This window comes from Cynocephalus volans, chromosome 6 (assembly GCF_027409185.1).
Source record: "Cynocephalus volans isolate mCynVol1 chromosome 6, mCynVol1.pri, whole genome shotgun sequence".
NCBI lineage: Eukaryota > Metazoa > Chordata > Mammalia > Dermoptera > Cynocephalidae > Cynocephalus > Cynocephalus volans.
In genome coordinates, this window is record NC_084465.1 from 15,407,749 (window position 1) to 15,427,588 (window position 19,840).

The 19,840-nt window shown below is 41.8% G+C and overlaps 1 protein-coding gene across 1 annotated transcript; it reads left to right on the forward strand.

Annotated features, from left to right (window-relative positions):
• The first annotated feature begins 18,205 nt into the window (after positions 1-18,205).
• Positions 18,206-19,210, forward strand: TAS2R38 (taste 2 receptor member 38). Its single transcript, XM_063100090.1, has one exon. The coding sequence runs from the start codon at positions 18,206-18,208 to the stop codon at positions 19,208-19,210; it is 1,005 nt and encodes a 334-aa protein (XP_062956160.1).
• Positions 19,211-19,840: the final 630 nt, after the last annotated feature.

Here is a 19,840-nt window from a genome sequence, read left to right on the forward strand (position 1 = left end):
TTCTGTTGGGAATTGCCTCTTCTGGAAATCCAGATCTCCTCCAATTAGCCTAGTGACACTATCATCATTTTCTGTGTGCTGTATCATGTGATAAATATGGAAAATAGTCAAGTACCACATAACGTTCCAGTCAATAAAAGACTGCATATATGACAGTGGTCCTGTAAGATTACAATGGCTACACCATACAGCCTAGGTGTGTAGTAGGCTGTACCATCTAGGTTTGTGTAAGTACACTCTGTGATGTTTGCACAATGGCAAAATTGCCTGACAACACATTTCTCAGATTGTATCCGGTCATTAAGTGACATGTAACTATAATTGTGCAACTTTAATTCTAATGATAATATAGTTACCAATGAGTGCAGTCGTCATAACAACCCAAAGTTAGTTACTGCTGCTATCCTCACTTTCAGGTGAAGTCACATAACCTGCCTGGTGTCATACAGCCAGCAAGGAACAAAGCCACAATTTGAACACCTGCCCTTTGGACTCCACAGCCAGAGCTTTTAACCATACTCTATATTCTATGCTACAATGCCCCACCAGCTCAGGCTTTTTGTAAGACAGCAGTTTTACCCAATACTACCTGGTTCAATAATCGAGTACTTGGCATAACAAGGTCTGAGGCTAAGCACTTACATGCATTATTTCATTTAGACCTCACGATCACCTTACGAGTAGGGATTATTATCCCCATTTTACGAATGAATTAACTGAGCCTTACAGAGGCCAGGTTTCCCAAGGTCCAGACCTCATTAGTAGCAGAGCCAGGCTTTAAACCAGACAATCCGAATCCAAAGTTATTGCTTTTAAGGAAGATCTTACACCATCTTCTACAATGTGATGCAAGTACAGAAAATGTGTGTATCCATGAATAGTAAAGGTTTCTAAATTAAGGGAGGTAAAATGTATGGGAGATGCATGTATTCTCCCAAAGACAACTACAAAGTTAAAATGCTTGTAGAAACAAAAAGAAACATTCCGCAACATTTCAGTCTCCATAGCCGCTGGGGGATTTAAAAGTGGTTTGCAAACATCTGTAGAATCAATTCACTTTTAAGTTTAAGGCCCACAGCACTGCTTTACATTCTCTGTGAGACCAGACAAAAGAAGCTACTGATGCACCTCATTTCTCATGTTTAGGCATCATCAGGTTATCTAAGCTATGTCCTTGGAGGAAAGAGATATCTGCTTGCAGTGTATTCATTCATCAATTACTTATTAACCCCTAGAATGTGTCGACCATTCTTTTAGGAGCTGGTTATACAAAAACAACCAAAACAGATAAAAACCCTGCCCTTGTGGACTTACGTTCTAGTGGGTAGAAAAAAGAGACAATAAACAAAGCAAATAAATATATAGTAGCTTAGACTGCATATTTATTTATTTTAAATAAATACTTATTTAAATAATAAGTGCAATGGAGAAAAATAAACCTGAGGGGAAAGATAAGGAATGTGGGAGTGAGGGCTGCAACTTAATTCATTTGGTCAGGGAAAAATCTCATTGAAAAGGTGAGAATTATTACTGGACACAAATTGTGTAGACTCGCCAATAATTTTTCTTCTTCTTAAATTATCAGGTTATATGAATAATTGTCAACGTTCATTTTCCTGGTGCCATTATAGTTATTTAGGCAAAGTAGACATAAACCAAGTGGGGACCCAAATTATTAAAATGGCTATCTAAATTAACATGAAAAAACTGGATAATTGTTCTCCTTTTTTGAAATTTCCAGTCTGAAATTAGCCAGTCTGATTTGAATATGGGGATCTAAGCCATTTTTTAAAAATATTTTGATAACACAAGGCAAGAGATCTAGAAAAGAAGACGATTAGTTTTATAGAGACCACAATAACTTGCAAAGAGCACCCCAGCAAGCCATGGCTGTTCCCCAGAACACGGGGCACTATTTAGTAGGTTGGTTCATTGTCTCCGTCTACTTAAGAGAATCGGAAGGAAAACTAAGTAGCTAATAAATGGCTTTTTTATGTGTGTGTATGTGTAAGTCTGAATTTAACTTTTTTAAAAAAAATTTTTTGCTTACTAGAGGTGGAAAAGAGGGAGGGAGAGAGGGGTTAGCAAGAAATCGGTTAATGGACACAAAGAATGAACATACTTTGTAATGATGAATATGCTAATTACCCTGATTTGATCATCACATATTGGACACAAGTATTGATAGTCAGCTGAGTATCCTGCAAATATGTATAACCAATTATGTTTCAATAAAAAATAATAATAAATTTTTAAATTTTTCATTCCTTTTTTATTTTAACATTTACTTGTACCTATTTGTGGGGTGCAGTGTGTTGTTTCAATATATGCACATACTGCACAATGCTTCACTTAGGGTAGATAGCATAGTTCTGTACCTGTACATGGCTTTTTTTGCAAGTCACATCTAAAGTGCAGAAATCTAAGAGTCAGCTTTGACCATACCCAGCTGTGTGACCTTGGAAAAACCACTTAACTCCACTGGGCCTCAGTTTCTCCATCTGAACCACAAAGGGGTCCTCTCTAGAGGACAGCTATGTCCTTCTGTGATCCCAGCACCAGGGTGTGCAAAGGTTAATCTTCCTCATCACATTCCACAGCTACCACCTGAACCAATTTTAAATAAAACATTTCTTCTTCTAAGTCCATCTAGTCCTTAGTATTCCGTGTTTATGAAGCAGTCTGTAACATAATTTTATTAGCTCATCAAAATTCATATGTGCGGGAACACCTGATAAAAAAAAAATCACTGGCATCCTGTGAAAGCGTGAGTGAAATAGTTATGAGCTGTCTTAAATTCGGGGCACAGGATAGAGTGTCTTTCCACTTCATTTGGTGCCTGAGAGCACAGGGACTTACCCAGTACAACAAAGCAAAGACCCCTCCTCTTCAATCCCTCCCAGCCTACCCACACACTTACACTTACTGTCCTGCACCAAGACACCAGACCAGTAGGCAGTGTGGAGATCAGGAGGTCCTCCCAACATATCAAAGCCACCGTTCAGACCCTATATCAGGAACCTACCAGTAGCCTTTTCCAGTGAGATCCGTGAGAATTAATCTTGACCTCTCTCCCTTTCCTCAGTAGCAGCTCTTCCTTCCTGCCTCAGTGGCCAGTCAGAAAAGAAGTGCCCACATGTGTCTAGCTGGACGAGCAACGAGTGAGGCTCCAACTCTGTTTTAAGTTTTACCAGAGAGGGGCCAACAACAATCTATTCTATTTCACACACCAGTGGCAGTCCAGATACTGTGTCCTTGCCTTCAGGACTTCCAGATTCCGTGTGAAATCTCTCCTACCCCCCACTGCACACCACAGCACACATGCATCCCAATGTTTCACACACACACACATCCCCTCAGACTCTTCTCGAAGATCTTTCTTTATTGATCAATAAAGGCACCAAACCCATAAAGATAGTAATAGATTTCTCAACTTCCTGATGACAACTAATTCTCTAATTATCACTCCTCAGTCGCGACTCCACATCCTTTCAGAAGGCATGCCCCAAATGCTCTAATCTCTCTTCTCTCTAATTCCGACTCCTTTTTCTCACTTCCCTCACTTCATTTCCAGAATCAGAAAGAATTTCTACCAGCTACCTCACCCCGAATATTAAATAATTCATCACACCCCACAAAGAGACACACACAAGCACCCACGAATTTTTGGTGTGTCGTTGATGTCGCTTATTTTTGTCTGTGTTGCACGAGTTGTTGAGGGCATTTTGACTAAACGAGGTCACACACTCTTGCACACACACACGTCTGTCACCATAATCGGACGTACAGTTCACAAACGTACCTCATTTCCTTCTGCAGCTGCTCGTGCTCTCTCTGAAGGATGGCCTAACAACAAAAGCAGAGGAGCACAGTCCACAGAGAGCAACCAATGCCCTGGTAACTGTTTACCGGCCTATCAAGAAAATGTTAATGGCTTTCAAGTGCAACTGATTGCCCGGCTTTTTCATTCCCAGGATCAGAATTGTTAGTTAATTAGTAATCAGGATCTTCCTAAGAAGAATGTGCCTAAGACCCTAGAGGAAGAAGCCACTCCCCAGGACCCACTCTGTCCCCTCCTGGCACCGAATGTTTATTCAAGGGTGAATACACTCGTGTGTCTGGTAACAGAACACAGGACTGATGATAAAGAGAAAAAAATAAATGACCCCGATGTCACAGGAGAACACCCATCTCTCCCAGTGATTCCTAATCTCTGAACACACTGACATTTAGAAATTCAATCTGTTGATCTGCAATTGAAGGAAATTGTTTTGCAAGTGTTTTTAAAATAGTTTTCTTTTCTTGCCACTGCAAGGGGTGTCCTTAAACTGGTTTGCACTATGGTGACCCTTGGGCAGTCTTGCAACTCCTATGGACCTCTTTTAAAATTATGCTTCTCAGTGCATGAGATAAAGTAAATAAGGATAGAAAGGAAACCAATTACATTGAAATACAGTTACTAGAATATTTTTTTAATTGCAATACATGCCTCTTTAGAGATATATTGACTACCAATATAGTGACAGGTCTGACAGTTAGTGCAATTTCTAAATAGTGATAAACATAAACAATATTTTGATATTATCTTATGACATGATATTATCTTATTATCATATGACATGAAAGTATCTGTTGACCTCTCTTAGAACCAAAGTCATGGGTACCACAACACTACTGCAGTTTGCAGCCTAAATTTATCCCTAAAAAAATTGTTAAATTTCAGCTAGAGGTTAGCAAAGAAAAAAATAGGCAAATATTTTCCCCCTTTCAAGTTCATAGGCTCTCTGAATTATATGTGCAAATCCCAGGTTAAGAACCCTGCTTTGTTATTAAATGAACCTTGCTCCAGGTAAGGCAGAGTCCTCCCTACATACTACTCAAAGTGTGACCCATGTCACCAAAGAAATAAGTACAGAAGTTGAGGATAAGCGTTGAGAAGCGTTTACTATAATTTGACAAGAGTAATTTGATGTCTATCAACTCTAATAATTAAAAAATGGAGATTGTATTTGTATATCTTTTGTTTTTGAAGTTTCTAATATGTCACAGACAGAGACTTTTGTAAAATTAAAAATAAACTTATTTCTAGTGAAAACTAAAATTAAAAATAAAAGTCCTCTTTTACTACACATAGTTTTAAAAGTCCTGCTCAACTACTGTTATTTCTAGACATTTGCCTTTATGGGCCAGTGAATATGCAGGAAAAATTGGGGCCAAGGGACATGAATTTATAAACTGTGTATATCACTTGGAAAAACTAAAGTCACCATCTCTTTGGTCATTTCATGGTGGACACAGACTCAGACAATCAAAATGGAATCAATGCATCTTCTTAAAAAGTTTAGTTCCTTGTCCTTACTTGTTCTCATTTTACCAACCACCAGTGAAAATGTCAGAAATTGGGATAGAAATCTGTAGACAGAGTCTGCAGATCAGCCTTCGGCAACAGTCATTTACTGCATGTCTTTGGCATCATGGAAGCAAAGAATTTAGAACTGAAAGAGCAAGGAAAGGAAAGCTAACATGCAGGGAGCCTGCTGGTACCAAGACCTCTGCCTGCTCTATCTCACTGATATTCACAATGGCCCCAGGGCAGCAAGGGTCCAAACTGCTACCCATATGCACATCCACCTCACTCTAGAGCCCAAGTGGGTTGGATAGTCTGGTGCTATCCTTAAGGAGCTTTTTATTTTTATTTTTTTTTAAGATTACCAGGCATAGCACCCTCATTTTGCAGAACAGTGAGCGAAAGTGAGAGTTGGGAATGTCGTGAAGTTTGCATGTGTGCTGACTAAAAGGTCCAGATCTGAACTGGGCAGACCCGAATCCCAAACCCAGGTATGCTTGCCAGTCGTGGGAGCTTAGGTCAGTAAGCCTCTGTTTCCTTAACTTCAATAAAGATAAAAATGGAACCTATCCAATAAACTTACAAAAAGCAAAATAATGCAAGTAAAAGACTTGGTGTTACATAATAAATTCTCAACAAGTGTTTGTTATAATTGTATGTGGTTATGCATCTGCCACAGCTGTGGTTGGAGCCCAGACCCTGGACTCCCAACCCAAGGGCTCCTTCGCTATGCCCATCCCCCATTCTATCCTAAATCAGGATTCTCAGCACAGCGGGTAGTCACTAATGTTTAAAAAACAAAAATTATTGAGCAACTGCTTTGCACATGGCCCTGGGCTACACACCAACGCAATGATGTTGCCTGACTGTAGCATTTTATAGCTCCAAGCCCCTGGATTAGACAAGATGGGTTGGGCCAGACCAAGGTTCAAGCACTGAGGTGCCTAGAGTGGCTTGCTGTCTCTTGACAGCCCTACCTGGTCTTGGAAGATGTCAGGAATACCTGTCTACTTGGGAGCTGTGGAGACCACTCAGATGCGAGAACCAGCAATGTGATGACAATACCTCCTCCTCTTCATTCTCCTGACCACCCCCCCTTCCCCATACCTTCATGACCCCACATCTGAATCAAGCCTTAGCCCCTGGGCTGCCACCCTGCTCCCAGCCACAGAAAATACAGCAATATCCACTTCCTCAACATGACTCAATTCAATATATAGCTATTGTACATCTATGTAAAGCACCGTCAGAATAACAACAACATTTCCGAAGTGCTTACTGTGGCCTATGCCTTGTGCTACACGATTCACACACGTTATTTCATTTCCTCCTCACAGCTACACTACAAGGTAGGTACTATTACTGTCCCGGTTTTACAGATGAGTAACCTCGGGGACAAAGAGAAACTTGCCCAAGGTTATGGAACTAATAAGAGGGGATACCTGAATGCAAAAGCCAGGTGGTCTGGTCAAGTCTGCACTAAGCACAAATGTGATTTCTCCGTGACCTCATAGCCGAGAGAATGGAAGAAGTGAAACGGCTGTGGTACGAAAGAGAAGACCGCACCAAAGGACGCTATCAGAAGAGAATACACACCTTGGGAGGGACAGGAAAGAACCAAAGGCATAGCAAGATGAAAAAGGAAAGAGAGAAGAAAAGACATTTTGGGCCAAGGGAGCTGCCTGAGCAAGGCACTGAGGTAAGAAAGAAAGAACAGGACCTGTTTTGGAAACGGCAGGAAAAAGATACCGACAGGGAGACAGCTGGGGGACAATCAGGGACACTATTGGAAAAGTGCACTGCAACGTGATATGAAGATTCTAGCCTCTTGGCAAGAAGATTTCTCCAAGCGACTGGGAATCATTGCAGGTAAGAAATGTCTTAGAGCTGTTTTAAGCACAAGACACATTTCTAAGCCCAGGACTCAAAATACTGGATTATCTGCCTTTTTCAGTCTTTCATCCAGAAGAATATTACTTCTCCCCACACCTTCAAGCAGACTAGGTGTGTATCCACAGGGGACTCTGGAAGCTGCATGAGGTGGGTACCAGTTGGAGTGATGCTGTGCAGTTATGAAGAGCTGGTAAAATAATGCATGTCAATCATTAAGCATAATACATAGGTCATAATAAGCACTCCACAAACGGCCTTACCGTTATTCTGATATGCCCCCTTTCCTGAACTACTGAAGTAATAGTACACTCAAGAATACATTGCTCTATTTCATAGGTGTGCATTTCCCAAAGTGCTCAAAGGAGTGCTGGCCCCTTCGCAGGTTCCTGCTGCCTGAATCCCTCAAACTCTCCATCAAAGCTAGGCCCACATGAGGAGTATCTTCTGACTACTGAACCCAGAAGGGACAGATGAGCCCAGTGTGTATTCTCCATCCTTCTAGTATTGAACATGAGTTTGTGGATTCTCCCTTCCTGGAATGAAGTCCTTATGAAAAATGATATTCTCATCTCTCTGGATTTTACAAGCAATAGATTGTGAGTGGATTAGGTGACCCTGAAATTATCCCGAATAGCCTTTCATCTGAAACTGTTGAATATAACACTTAAATCAAGATACGTCATTTCTTGGAAAGTGTTTCCATGTTAAATCTTCAGATGGTGATTTGGGGTCTCCAGCCCCAATCGTAGTATCATAGAAACAGCATGGAGTTTGAAATCAAACTAGCCTGAGATTGAATATCAGACCCTCTACTTATTTGTTGTAGACCTTGGGCAGTCATTTACGTTTTCTGAAGCTCAATTGCCTTGTCTGTAAATTAGGGATGATAACATAGCCTTCATCATGTTATTTTGAGCCTAAGCCGAGACAATAACTACCTGACATCCAATGTCAGTTGCCCAGCCCTTCCTCGACTTGTCTTTTCTGAAAATAAAATAAAATGATAGGCAGCAAGCAGTATCATTAGCTTAAATTCTGGTAAGAACTGTTCCTCCAGTTCATCAGCCCCTAGGAATAGCCTCGCTAGACTGGGGTGGAAGGAGGTGGTCTCTTCCATCATGGACCACAGGGATGGGCAAGTGGGGAACAGTCCACACATCCCACACTGAACTGATTCTCCAGGCCAGTGGATGAACACCAGGCCTACCCCATTATTCTGCACTACCAGACTCTCTCTCTCTCGCACACACGTACGACATCACAGCATACCACACACATTCACAATACACCTGCCTAGCTAAGTCTTTCCCAGTCTCCACAGCCTACAAACTGCAAATTTTACCTCTTTCTTTTTACTGCAGCTGAGTGATTTTTCTTCTTTTGTCCCGCACATAAGCCCTTCTCATCACAAGTCACCTGGAAAGGGAGAAAAAGAGCTGGTTGGAGAAGAAGCAATTTCTCTAATCAGAAATGTTCAGAGGAAGGTGAGAACAGAAAAGACTCAAAGTATTACACAGAGTATTACAGTGTTTCCTTCTCTTGTGAAATGTCTATTATTCAGCATTTTATACCGTCTTTGATCCTTGAACACACAGTGCAAGTCCAAGGAGAAGAATACATTACCTAGCGATCACATGTAAGTAATAAAATTTTACATTATTATGACACTTTAATCTGCATTTTCTCCTTGATCACAACAACCCTATGAGATAGAGCAGATATTTTTAATCCCCATGTATAAATGAGGAAATAGATGTTAAAAATATTACTTGCTAAATAAAGTTCACTCAAATAGATGCAGAGTTGAATTCATACTAATTGAATTTTAATCTAGTAATCCAAGAGTCTGAAGTCAGTAAATCCAGAAAATTGCTTTTTTCAGACTAAATGTTTGTTCATTCATTCAACAAATTCAAAGTTCACTCATCACCAAATCTCCCAGTGTGGAACCCCTCCAATGCTATCAGTTATCAAATTCTACCATCCTTACCTGAGAGATGGCTACTTCTCTTTAAGCCCAAATCTTATACTGGAAACTCCCATCCTTTCCTCCAGGTCCCCTTCTCCCGTGTCCAGAGCACAACCCACTCTTGCAAGGGAACCTCCACGTTACCCTAACCCTCTTATGACAGCAGATTGGACCAGCCCAGGACTGTCGATCCAACCTCATCTAATTGGATTCTCTCTTCCAGAAATTAGGATTTCAGACACAGAGTCTGGGTCATACTGCATTGGGCAAGAGGTCTGTGGATAATATCATGTTATTGAGAGGTAGACATTAAAGAGGTTTTTGAAAATATTTACTTGCCTAAAAGAGAATAGAATAGACACGTAGAGAGGAGCAGAAATAAGAGACCAATTAAAACCTAAAGAAGGAAAAACAGAGACTAACTGGTAATATTTTTCCAATTTCTATGGAGGTCAATGTACAACTGAATGTCATGTGATTCTCCTGTTTCTTCACCAAATCACCTCTTCAGCTATTACTACCATCACCAGCACCATCACCACCACCATCACCCTCCTAACTTCCAGCCAGTTTCTGTGAGTCTCTGTGCCATGAAACCAAATGGTTTTTTCTGGCCCTGCTATGACAGGCTCTCATTGTCCCCCTCGTCCAGCGTAAATAAATATCCCCACCAAAAATGTCTAACCACTCCAATCTATCCTATAAGCAACAAATTATCCTCCTGTTCTGTGGATTTTTCTGGGCTATACAACCACCTGCAATTGTAGGACCTCCAAATCTTCACAAAGTCCCTCTGAATTGTTTGGTATTCCCGTAGAATTGTATTTTTTAGATCAGGGTACATGTACCCTAGTGGGTATGTGGTGGCATACCAAGAGGTGCATGGATAGTGCATTTTCTTGGAAATTAAATTTTAGTCCAAGATCATTAGAGGAGAATACGTAATTTCAATCAGTATTTTGAATTATGAAAAATGTGGCAACATAATGTAATAATATGCAAAGTTACATGATTTTTTCCACCATAAAACACTAAACTCTACAGAAATTTTCCCCTGTGATGAGCCTTTGGTAGGTATGCTTCCCTCCAGTTCCCCACCGCAGAGGAAAAAGGTGAAAAGAATTCCATAGGAAATATCTTAAATTCACTGACAATATCTCACAGCCATGCGTGGGCTCTGTCATTTGTGCCCTCTTCTCTGGCCCGGCCTCCCTCCCACACATACTTCCCTTTCCTGCTCTGCTGTCTGGGAATCACCATGTCCACACTGTCTCCATCTGGGCACAGTCTGAACTCCTGATTGCAGAGGGAGAACCCTCAAAGTTCCAGGGCTACACGATGTTCTCTCGCCTTTTTTACGTTATGCTCGATTAGAGAGAAACAGACAGGGCTGGCTGTCATCCAGGGTCTTACAGCTCTATCAGCTTTTCCCAAACCTCCTCTCCCTTAGCTCATGTTTGTGGACAAAATGAAGCTTAAAGAGGGGTTTAAATGCTCCTCCAAAGAAATCCCTACCTGCAGTTCCCTGCCAAAGAAAGTGATCATATTTACGTCCTTAATCACAAGGTTCCGTGTTGGTATCAAAGCTGACTGAACCGGGGATGGGCGCATAACCCAAAGACGGCCAATCCATTTATTGGCCAACGGTTTATGAAGCATCTTGCTTTGTGACCACAAGACCACTGAGATTCTTTTTCTGAATGTAAGACACAGAGAGAATTGATAGCAGGATCAATTAGTAGCAAGAACAAAATTAAAAGGCAGATCAGAAATAAGCACTGCATGAGAGAATCTTTAACTTCATCTCCCCATACAAGTACCACGCTGCCTCCTCCCCGTGACAATTATGTGTGAACAAAAACAATACAGCTTAAAATGGGGAAGTAGAGACATCTCTTCTCTTGGTTCCTCTCTTGCACTTCCTGTTTTCTGCCTCTTCGTGACAAGCAAACCTAGACAGGAAGCAGACTGACCTTTTCTCCATTCATTTCCTGGCTTCACATGTTTAGATGGGCAGGTAGATTCAGGACCCTTCTTGCAAGTGAGTGATCTCTTCTTTCTCTCTTTCTCCAACTATGTGGGTAAGTCATATCTCCCTCTGTCTCTCTCCCTCTGGCCTGTCCTCTGTCTCTCACTCTGTCTACACTTGAGCGTTCTGATCTCAAGATATAGATTTCACAATAGATCAGTTAGTGATTGGATCAGCTTCCAGTAATAGTGGCCCAAGCATTGCAGCTTAAGGACATAAGAGTTTATTTTTATTGCCTAACGAGAAGCCTAGAGGAGAGTAGTTGCGGTGTGGTTTCAGCTGCTCAAGGTCAAGGTTTTGAGATTCCCTTGACTTTTTCTTCATGGTTGGAGTTCAACTATATCATCCATCCAAGTTGAAGGAATTAAAGAAATAAAAGCAGCAAGGGCTTTCTTAGAAATCCCATCCCTTTATTTCTTATTTGTCACATTGGCCACACCTGTCTGAAAGAAAGATGAAAAATGCAGTTTATTTTTAGTTGGAAATATTGGCATGCCCAATAAACACAAGGGTTCTGGTAACAAAGAGGAGAGAGTTGATGTTGTACAGGCAATTGGGAGTATCTACCATGGACAGAACAACAAGTTGGTTGGGTGGACTGTGCCCAGGTCTACTGCCCGCTCCAGCTCGACTTGTACAGAGCTCTGCCTTGGGAGTCTTTGGGTGCTGATTTCACTTTTAATGAAATAATACCCACATTACACCCCATATCACTGCTGTTCTCATGTAACGGGACTAACTTGCAGAGCTGGATTTGAGAATTCCTGGGACTCTTGGCTATAATACCATCTAAAAGCATCAAAGTCCCTCTTTAATTTCTAACAAAAGCCTGAATCTCATTTTTGGTGGAGCCTTCAAGTGAATGTCAATTAACATGTCTGCTAAGACAACATGTACCCTGAGAGGGTTCACAAGGACTCAACTGCTACCCACCTCCATAAAAGAAACAAACAAAAAACATTCAAATAGGGCTGAAGTTGGAGAGAATGTTACCAGTCACCTTAACAAAGCACAGGTATCCTCTCCATCCTGCACCTCAGATTGGTAGTCAGGCTTAGAGGAAAGAGTACCAAAAGCAAAATCAGGATATCTGGGGTGAGACTCCTGGCTTCTCACTTACTAGTTCAGCTACCTTGGCCAAGATGTTTAACTATTTAAGTTTCCTGAAACCCCACTTTCTTATCAGTGAAACGGAAGTGAGATAGAAGTTGCTCAGTTTCCCAGAACCACAAAGCTCTCAGGAGCTCAGGCTCCTCTTTGAAACCCTGAGCCAGAAGAGAGTTACTGTTGCATGTTGCACCTATTTTCAGGCACAGCTCCCAACACTGAAACTACAGGAGACAGGTCTGATCAATTTCAGTGGTTGAACATGCTCAATAGAAAGGAGTTTGTCCTTGAATGACCTTCCACTGGAGGTGCTGGAGAGCACGGAGCATATTTCAAGTACACTGCATATGCTGTCATTTGACTACTGCTCATGCTCTGAAAGGAACAAAAGAGCATGCCCAAGGCTACAGTAGCATAAGAATTATGTCACCTGGAACCGCCCCCTTAGTTAAATATTCATAAATATCACGAAAATGTATAGCTAGCCAACTATAAAGGTAGAATCAAGGGCCCAAGGGAGGCTGCTCACTCTCGACCACACTTTGCCTCTGAAGGGTGTCACTCTTTACATGAAACCTGTCTTCACTTTCTACTCTGACTCTGCTCTTGAAATCGTTCCTGTGGATGGTCCTGGTAAGGGACAAGGTTGAGGTCACCTATCTGACCTCCCCAAATCCTCTCCTCTGGTAACAGAAGTATCATTACATTCTTCTCAGGGCAACTGTGGGATTAAAGAATATTTAGCTGACCAAAACGCATTAAGTGGAGTCTAAAACTTCAATTCTGTAAAATATAGGATCAAATTATTGCTAAATTAAATAAAATGGCTGGGGTACACGTTCGCCATGAGCACGCCGGAATTACAGACTTCACGGTGGTCTGGCGCCACCTGGTGGGAGCTGTTAAATAGTGACAGGAGGACTCAGTCCCAGGCTGGCTTGAACTTCCCGAAAACGGTAGTGATTCCATGCCTCTTCCAAAGGTTTGTCCGGACTGTATCCTTGTACGATTTTCTGGGAAAATTGGACACAGGAGGACTCATCCTCAGCCTCTGCTTTTCCTGAGAGCAGGTTGTCTGTCCTTTCCCACCGGTCTCGCACAAGTCTCTGTGCTGCTGTCTGCCCACCCACAGGATGCAAACTGGAGCTGGCGTCCCCAGTCTCACCTCCAGCTACAAGCCCACTGGCCTCCTTAGAGCTCCTTCCTGGGTGCCATTTACTCTGTTCTGAGTGCTTTCCATCACGGCCACTGTCCTCTTCCAAAATGATACTACTCCAATTGTCTGTTTCCTGTCAGTTGTCTGTCCCAGTATCATTAAATTGTTTCTCTCAGTTAAGTTTGCTTCTAAAGTCGTTTAGTGGTGTTTTTCCCTCTAAAGTAAAATGGCTTTTTTCCCTAAGGAATGTGCTATTTCACACGTAAACTGCCATTTCCTCATGCTCCCTGTTGACTTATTTTCTCAAGGCCTTGCTTGGATTTCCCTGATGTCTCTCCACTGCTGCCCTTTTGCTTTGAGTCTAGGTCGATAGGTTGGGGGTCAGGTTGGTGAGAGGTGCATTGAAGGTAGCAAGGACTGAGTCTCAACTCAGTAAAGTTCAAACCTTAAGCTCATTTTGTCCTCAAAAATATACAGACTTTCTTGACCTTGAATCCAATCTGCCTATAGCAAATTTGACTCATTACTAGTTTTAAAATTAAATCGATGCAGTGCTTTATGTAACCCAATCTAATTATTAAAGTGTCTGCAACCATTTTGTTTATAACCTTAATTTCAGAACTTTCTTTCCTTAGGCCCTTTCCAGTTTTCGGGACCTGTTTGTTTCTTCTTATACCCCACCCAGGAAGGGAAGAGGAGATAAGAAAGAGTTGACATAGTGGGGTGCTGCCTAATTATCCACCCATAACCATGATCGTCACCAGGTGCTGGGAGCGTTGACCACTGCCACAGCAAGCCCTGTAAGGTCAGAGGGGGTGCTTCTTGTCTCTGCTTCAGGCTAATACTGGTGGGCTAACATGATGAGGTGGTTTCGTAGGACACGGTGCTCGGGTTTTTATCTGGCAATGCCCAGTTGTACCCTAGCCTGCTCATCTCAAAGAACTGCCCCCTCTTCCAGGGGTCACCACATCTTCTTCCAGTCCCCGCCTACAGTGCACATCCCCTCCCCTTTTTCCACCTTGACAGAGCAGCCACCAAAATAACCCAACACAGCTGCTGATCTCCAGGAACATCTCACTGTGTCCCTGAAAAATGAGTCAGCTTCGTTTTCTAACTCCTTAGGGACTGAGATACCAGTGCCCCTGCCCTCTCCTTCTAATCACTTGACAGTGTGGTCTTCTTGCTCGTGCTGGCTGGGCCAAGCCCTTCAGCAAGCCTCCTGCCCTCAGAACCTCAACTTCTGTTCAAGCATTCCTCAGACCTCAGGGTTTATTATTAGCACAGCACCTTCCAATTTCCTCCAAACAAGGCCAAAGTATTTAGCAATGTTCTGCTCTCTTAACTCTTAGGCTCGGTGAATACTCTCCAAAAAACCTCTCTTCTTTCCCAGTGTGTTTGTATGTGTGTGTGCATGTAATTTTCTGAGAGTAAAGACATTTTTGTTTGTTAAACTTTGTAGTGGGTTGAGAGGTCCCCTTTGTGTCTCTGACTTTTAGAATTTTGCAACCTTTTTTACACCAGTGCCTTGTCACTAGTATAATCCTTGCATCCTGGTGAGGTGGGGGGGAGACTGAGGTATAGGAAAAAAATTCAATCATGATTTCTATCTATCTATCTATCTATTTATCTATCTATCTATCTATCAAGATTATATGTACAGTTATATATCTCTAATATTTTAGTAGATAGTGATCCCAAAATACTATTTATACCACAATTCATTATTTTAAACAAACTGCAGCTTATTTATCCAAATGCAAGTCTTCTGACAATCGTATCTGTAAGATCGGTTGCAACTAATCTTGTTTATTGTATCCTGATATTTGTTAACTTCTGTTAGATTGTTGCTCATCTTGTCTTTAAATTTTAGGGTAACTATCACTTCCTACTAAAATGACTTCATCTATTGTATAATATGAAATCTCTTACTCATCCTTAAATTATCTACCTCAACATCACTTTCAGGAAGGCTTCTCTGGACAACCCCCCTTCCTCCCCCTACCCTGAGGTATGTACTGTTCCTTTGCTCTTTCAGTTCTTCTTATGTCCCGTTGTTTGCCAATGTATCTTCAGTGCCCACTACAACATCCAGAATAAATATCTTTTAATATATCCATCTATCCAGTCATTAGAAACATTTAAGCAAGGTATTTTGAGGGAATAAGTTTCGATATTACTGGCAATAGTATTCTTCTGTCAAGCTAACCAATAGCAGATTTTAAAAATCGGTCCAAAGAATTCAATTCCAATATCCGAAATTAATGGCAGCAAAAGTCCAAACACAAATTTATATAGGTTACAGAATTTTTAACATGTGTTATCTGCAAAATTCAAGTAACGGCAATTTTTTATTACATTCGATGAAGGAAGTTTTTGTTCCTGCCACTATTGTTGTACGTGTTGTGGTGGATTGTGCTGTTGTTTAAGTTCCTAAGTGATCCAGTTTTCCAAAAAACAGCCAATTTCTAAAGACTATAAATGCAAGTGATTGTTTATATAATTCCAAACACGTGTGTATATAAGTCAAATAGGGGAGGCTGTCAATGAGGGTTTGTGCCATTTCTCTGAAAGAGCCCTTGATAATTGAAAAACTATGGTGGGATCTGATACTCCAGGAAATCAACATCCATCGAGGATTTTATTGATTCTTGATATAAAAGGTTATGATTTTGATATAAATGGCTGTAACTCTGTGGTTGTATATCTCTGCTCGTGCACTGGAGCAAGTGGTTTTCACCTGGACGCTCGTGGTAGCAAACTCCTTTCCTAAACACCTTTGGTACAATGCAGTCGGCTGGTGTGGTGAAGAGAAGGCGGAAATCAGCTTCAGCTGAGAGTGCGGAACTCAGTGTCTCAGTGTTTGGCAATCTGTAAAATCGAATGCTCCAAATGAGGCGATCACAAATACAATGAATAAAATACAATGGCAGTGCTATATGGTTATGTGTGATGAAGGACCCTATTAATATCTGTATATGAGCAGTTCAGAATTAAACAGGAGTGAACATTTTTAGTAATCATTGATTTGTGTCACTACTTATAGCTAAAATAAGGAGCTTTGGGCTGACTGGTTGCTCACTTGGTTAATGTGCAGAGTTGATAACACCAAGGTCAAGGGCTCAGATCTCCATACTGGCCAGCCAAAAATAAAATAAAATAAAATAAAATAAGGAGCTTTAGTCAAAAGCAAATATGAGAAAGACCAAGAAAATATCTATAGAAACAAATGGGCCAGTGCAGAGAACTCTTAGATTAAGAAATATTTTAAACAAATATGCAGGAAAGAGAACAGGGTGAAGAACATCGGGACAAACATTAGAACAGTGGTGATAATAACTAATAATTATTCATTTGACATCATATCTCAGTCACAATTCCAAGAATGTCACATGTGCCAATTCATGTAGACCTTGCAACCCTGTGAGGTAGGTGTGACTCTGCTGATGCTTTAGTGGGGGCTCATAGGTGATAAGTAATTGAATCTACAAAGGAATATAAACAAGTGAAGTATTTTAGTGTGCACCCAAAATGGGATAAGGGATGCCATTCCTAGGATAGTCAGGGAAGGTCTCTCTGATCAGGTGACTTTTGAGAAGCAAGTGAGACGTTGACGTCTGTAGATGAAAAACAGTTCAGGTAGTGGGAAGAGCACGTTCGATGATCCTGAAGTAGGAGGCTGCTTGGTGAGTTCACAGAACAGGAAAGAGGTCCACGTGGCTGTCGTGGAAGGCGGGAGGAAGCAAGCATCACAGACGACATCTGAGAAGGAGCAGAGGCCCTGCTTATGTGGGGTCTGTAGGCCACTGCAGGGACTTAGCTTTTATACTCAGGGAATTTAGAGGCCCTGAGAGGTTTGAACACAGCAATGACATGATCTAAGTTATATTTTATCATGATCATTATTGTTACTTTGTGGGAAAGGGGGAAACAGAAAAAGGAGGTAGGAAGCGGAGAGAGCAGTTAAAAGGCTTCTGCAATAGTCCAGGTTAGATAGTCTCTCTTCCGTCTCCCTTCATGGCAAAGTGCTGCCCTTGCTCATGTAAATACACCTCTTACCAAGCACAGTTTCTGGCATAATAATGTTGAATGAAACCTTTAGCAATGGCAGCTAAAACTGCAGCCGCACGCTGGTGCCTGGAGAAGAACCATGCGCTTGTCCATGTTAAAAACACAGTCATGATAAGGGCTGTGCCTCAGATGTGATTGAAGGAATGCAAATGGAAAGGGACACCATTTCAAACTTAGTTCACCGAGAATATCTGCTTTGCCTGCTGCAGGTTTCCTTGAAACCCATAAGCAAATCCTATTCCCTTCTCCACCCACACAGGTCCAGATGGGAAGGCAAAACTGGGCTTAGGAAATTGACACCCTGTCTTGTTTGCATGCCTGGTGCTGTGCTGTGGCCCTCTTGGGTGGCTGATATACAGAAACTCCTAGATTTATTGAAAGCTTCTGAGTCACCCGAGAGGTGGAGCCATCAGTCTCTCCCACCCTTATGATGAGCCCCTGTGTGTATCTGAGAGATTCTAAAGCAACATCTGTCTAAGTTTCCTGGCAGAACTTTTTACGGACCTACTTGGGAATAGATCTAGGGCAAAAGCTATATGCTTTGTGAAGGAAAGATCGTGGCTCAGAATATACCCTCAGCCTTCTCCACTGGGCGGTATCTGAGTCTTAAGTAGATTTGCCAACTAGAGAAGAAACATGTGGACTCTGACTCCCGCCTTGACTGTGTCATATGAAGTCAAGTGTGCATTTCTGTTCCTTTCAGTCCTAGAGTTTGCTGTGGGGATCTTAGCCAATGCCTTCATTTTCTTGGTGAATTTTTGGGACATGGTAAAGAGGCAGCCACTGAGCAACTGTGATCTTGTGCTGCTGTGTCTCAGCGTCACCCGGCTTTTCCTGCATGGGCTGCTATTTCTGAATGCCATCCAGCTTACCCTCTTCCAGCAGACGAAAACCCCGCTGAGCTACAGCCACCAAATCAACATCGTGCTCTGGGTGATCACAAACCAAGCCAGCCTCTGGATGGCCACCTGCCTCAGTCTCCTCTATTGCTCCAAGATTGTCCGTTTCTCTCACCCCCTCCTGCTCTTCTTGGCCAGCTGGATCTCCAGGAAGGTCCCCCAGATGCTCCTGGCTGCTAGTCTTTTCTCCTGCATCTGCAGTGTCCTCTGTGTGTGGGATTTTTTCAACAGATCTCACTTCACAGCCACAGCTTTATTATTCATGAATAACAACAATACAGGACTCAATTTGCAAATCGCAAAACTTGATTTCTTTTACCCCTTTGTCTTCTGCAATCTGTTGTCTATCCCCCCTTTTCTGTTTTTTCTGGTTTCTTCTGGGGTGCTGATCGTCTCCCTAGGGAGGCATATGAGGACAATGAAGTCCCAAACCAGAGACTCTTGTGACCCCAGCCTGGAGGCCCACATCAGAGCCCTCAAATCACTTGTCTCCTTTCTCTGCTTCTACGTGGTGTCCTTCTGTGCTGCTCTCACCTCAGTGCCTTTACTGATGCTTTGCCACAACAAGATCGGGGTCATGGTCTGTGTGGGCACAATGGCAGCTTGTCCATCTGGACATGCAGCCGTCCTGATCTCGAGCAATGCCAAGTTGAGGAGAGCTGTGGAGACCATTCTACTTTGGGCTCAGAGCAACCTAAAGGTAAAGACAGACCACAAGGCAGATCCCAGGACACTTTGCTGAGAACAGAAATGGGTTCTTCATAAATACACCTCTGATTCTTCCTGAAGCCTTCCAATTTCTTCTGTAAAACATAACTAAAAATATCTCCACTTTACATCAATGGACTCAGCTGTAGAAGAATAAAGTAATTAAAGCTCTATACATGACCTAGGCAAGAATAACGGTGTTGGTGCCCTAGGTTTGTTTTGATAAAATGAAAAAAGTAGAGGAGGTATTCAGTGCAAATCGTATACTGTAGTTTATTATTGCTTGGCATGAGTCAACCTATGAGAAATCACCTCTTCTGAAATAATATCTAAACCCCAAGATAATATGATTGGCTTTTAATGTGATTGATAAACCTCTTTCTCAAAACCAGTGCTAGAAATCATATTTGAAAATATTCACTACTATGGCAATTATATAATTCCTCTTCAAATTGCATGATTTTCATGCCAACATAGCTATGAAAAGACAAACTTAGAAAAATAATTATGTCATAATTTCAGCTTCATGAGGTGCTACATTAAAACTCTTATGGGACCAGATGTTAGGGGTCATTTTGCCTGAAAATACAGATTCAGAAATGTACTTTGACCCTGCTTTATCATGAGAGAAGAAGAGAGGTAGCTTTTGCCCAGCAGGTTCCCT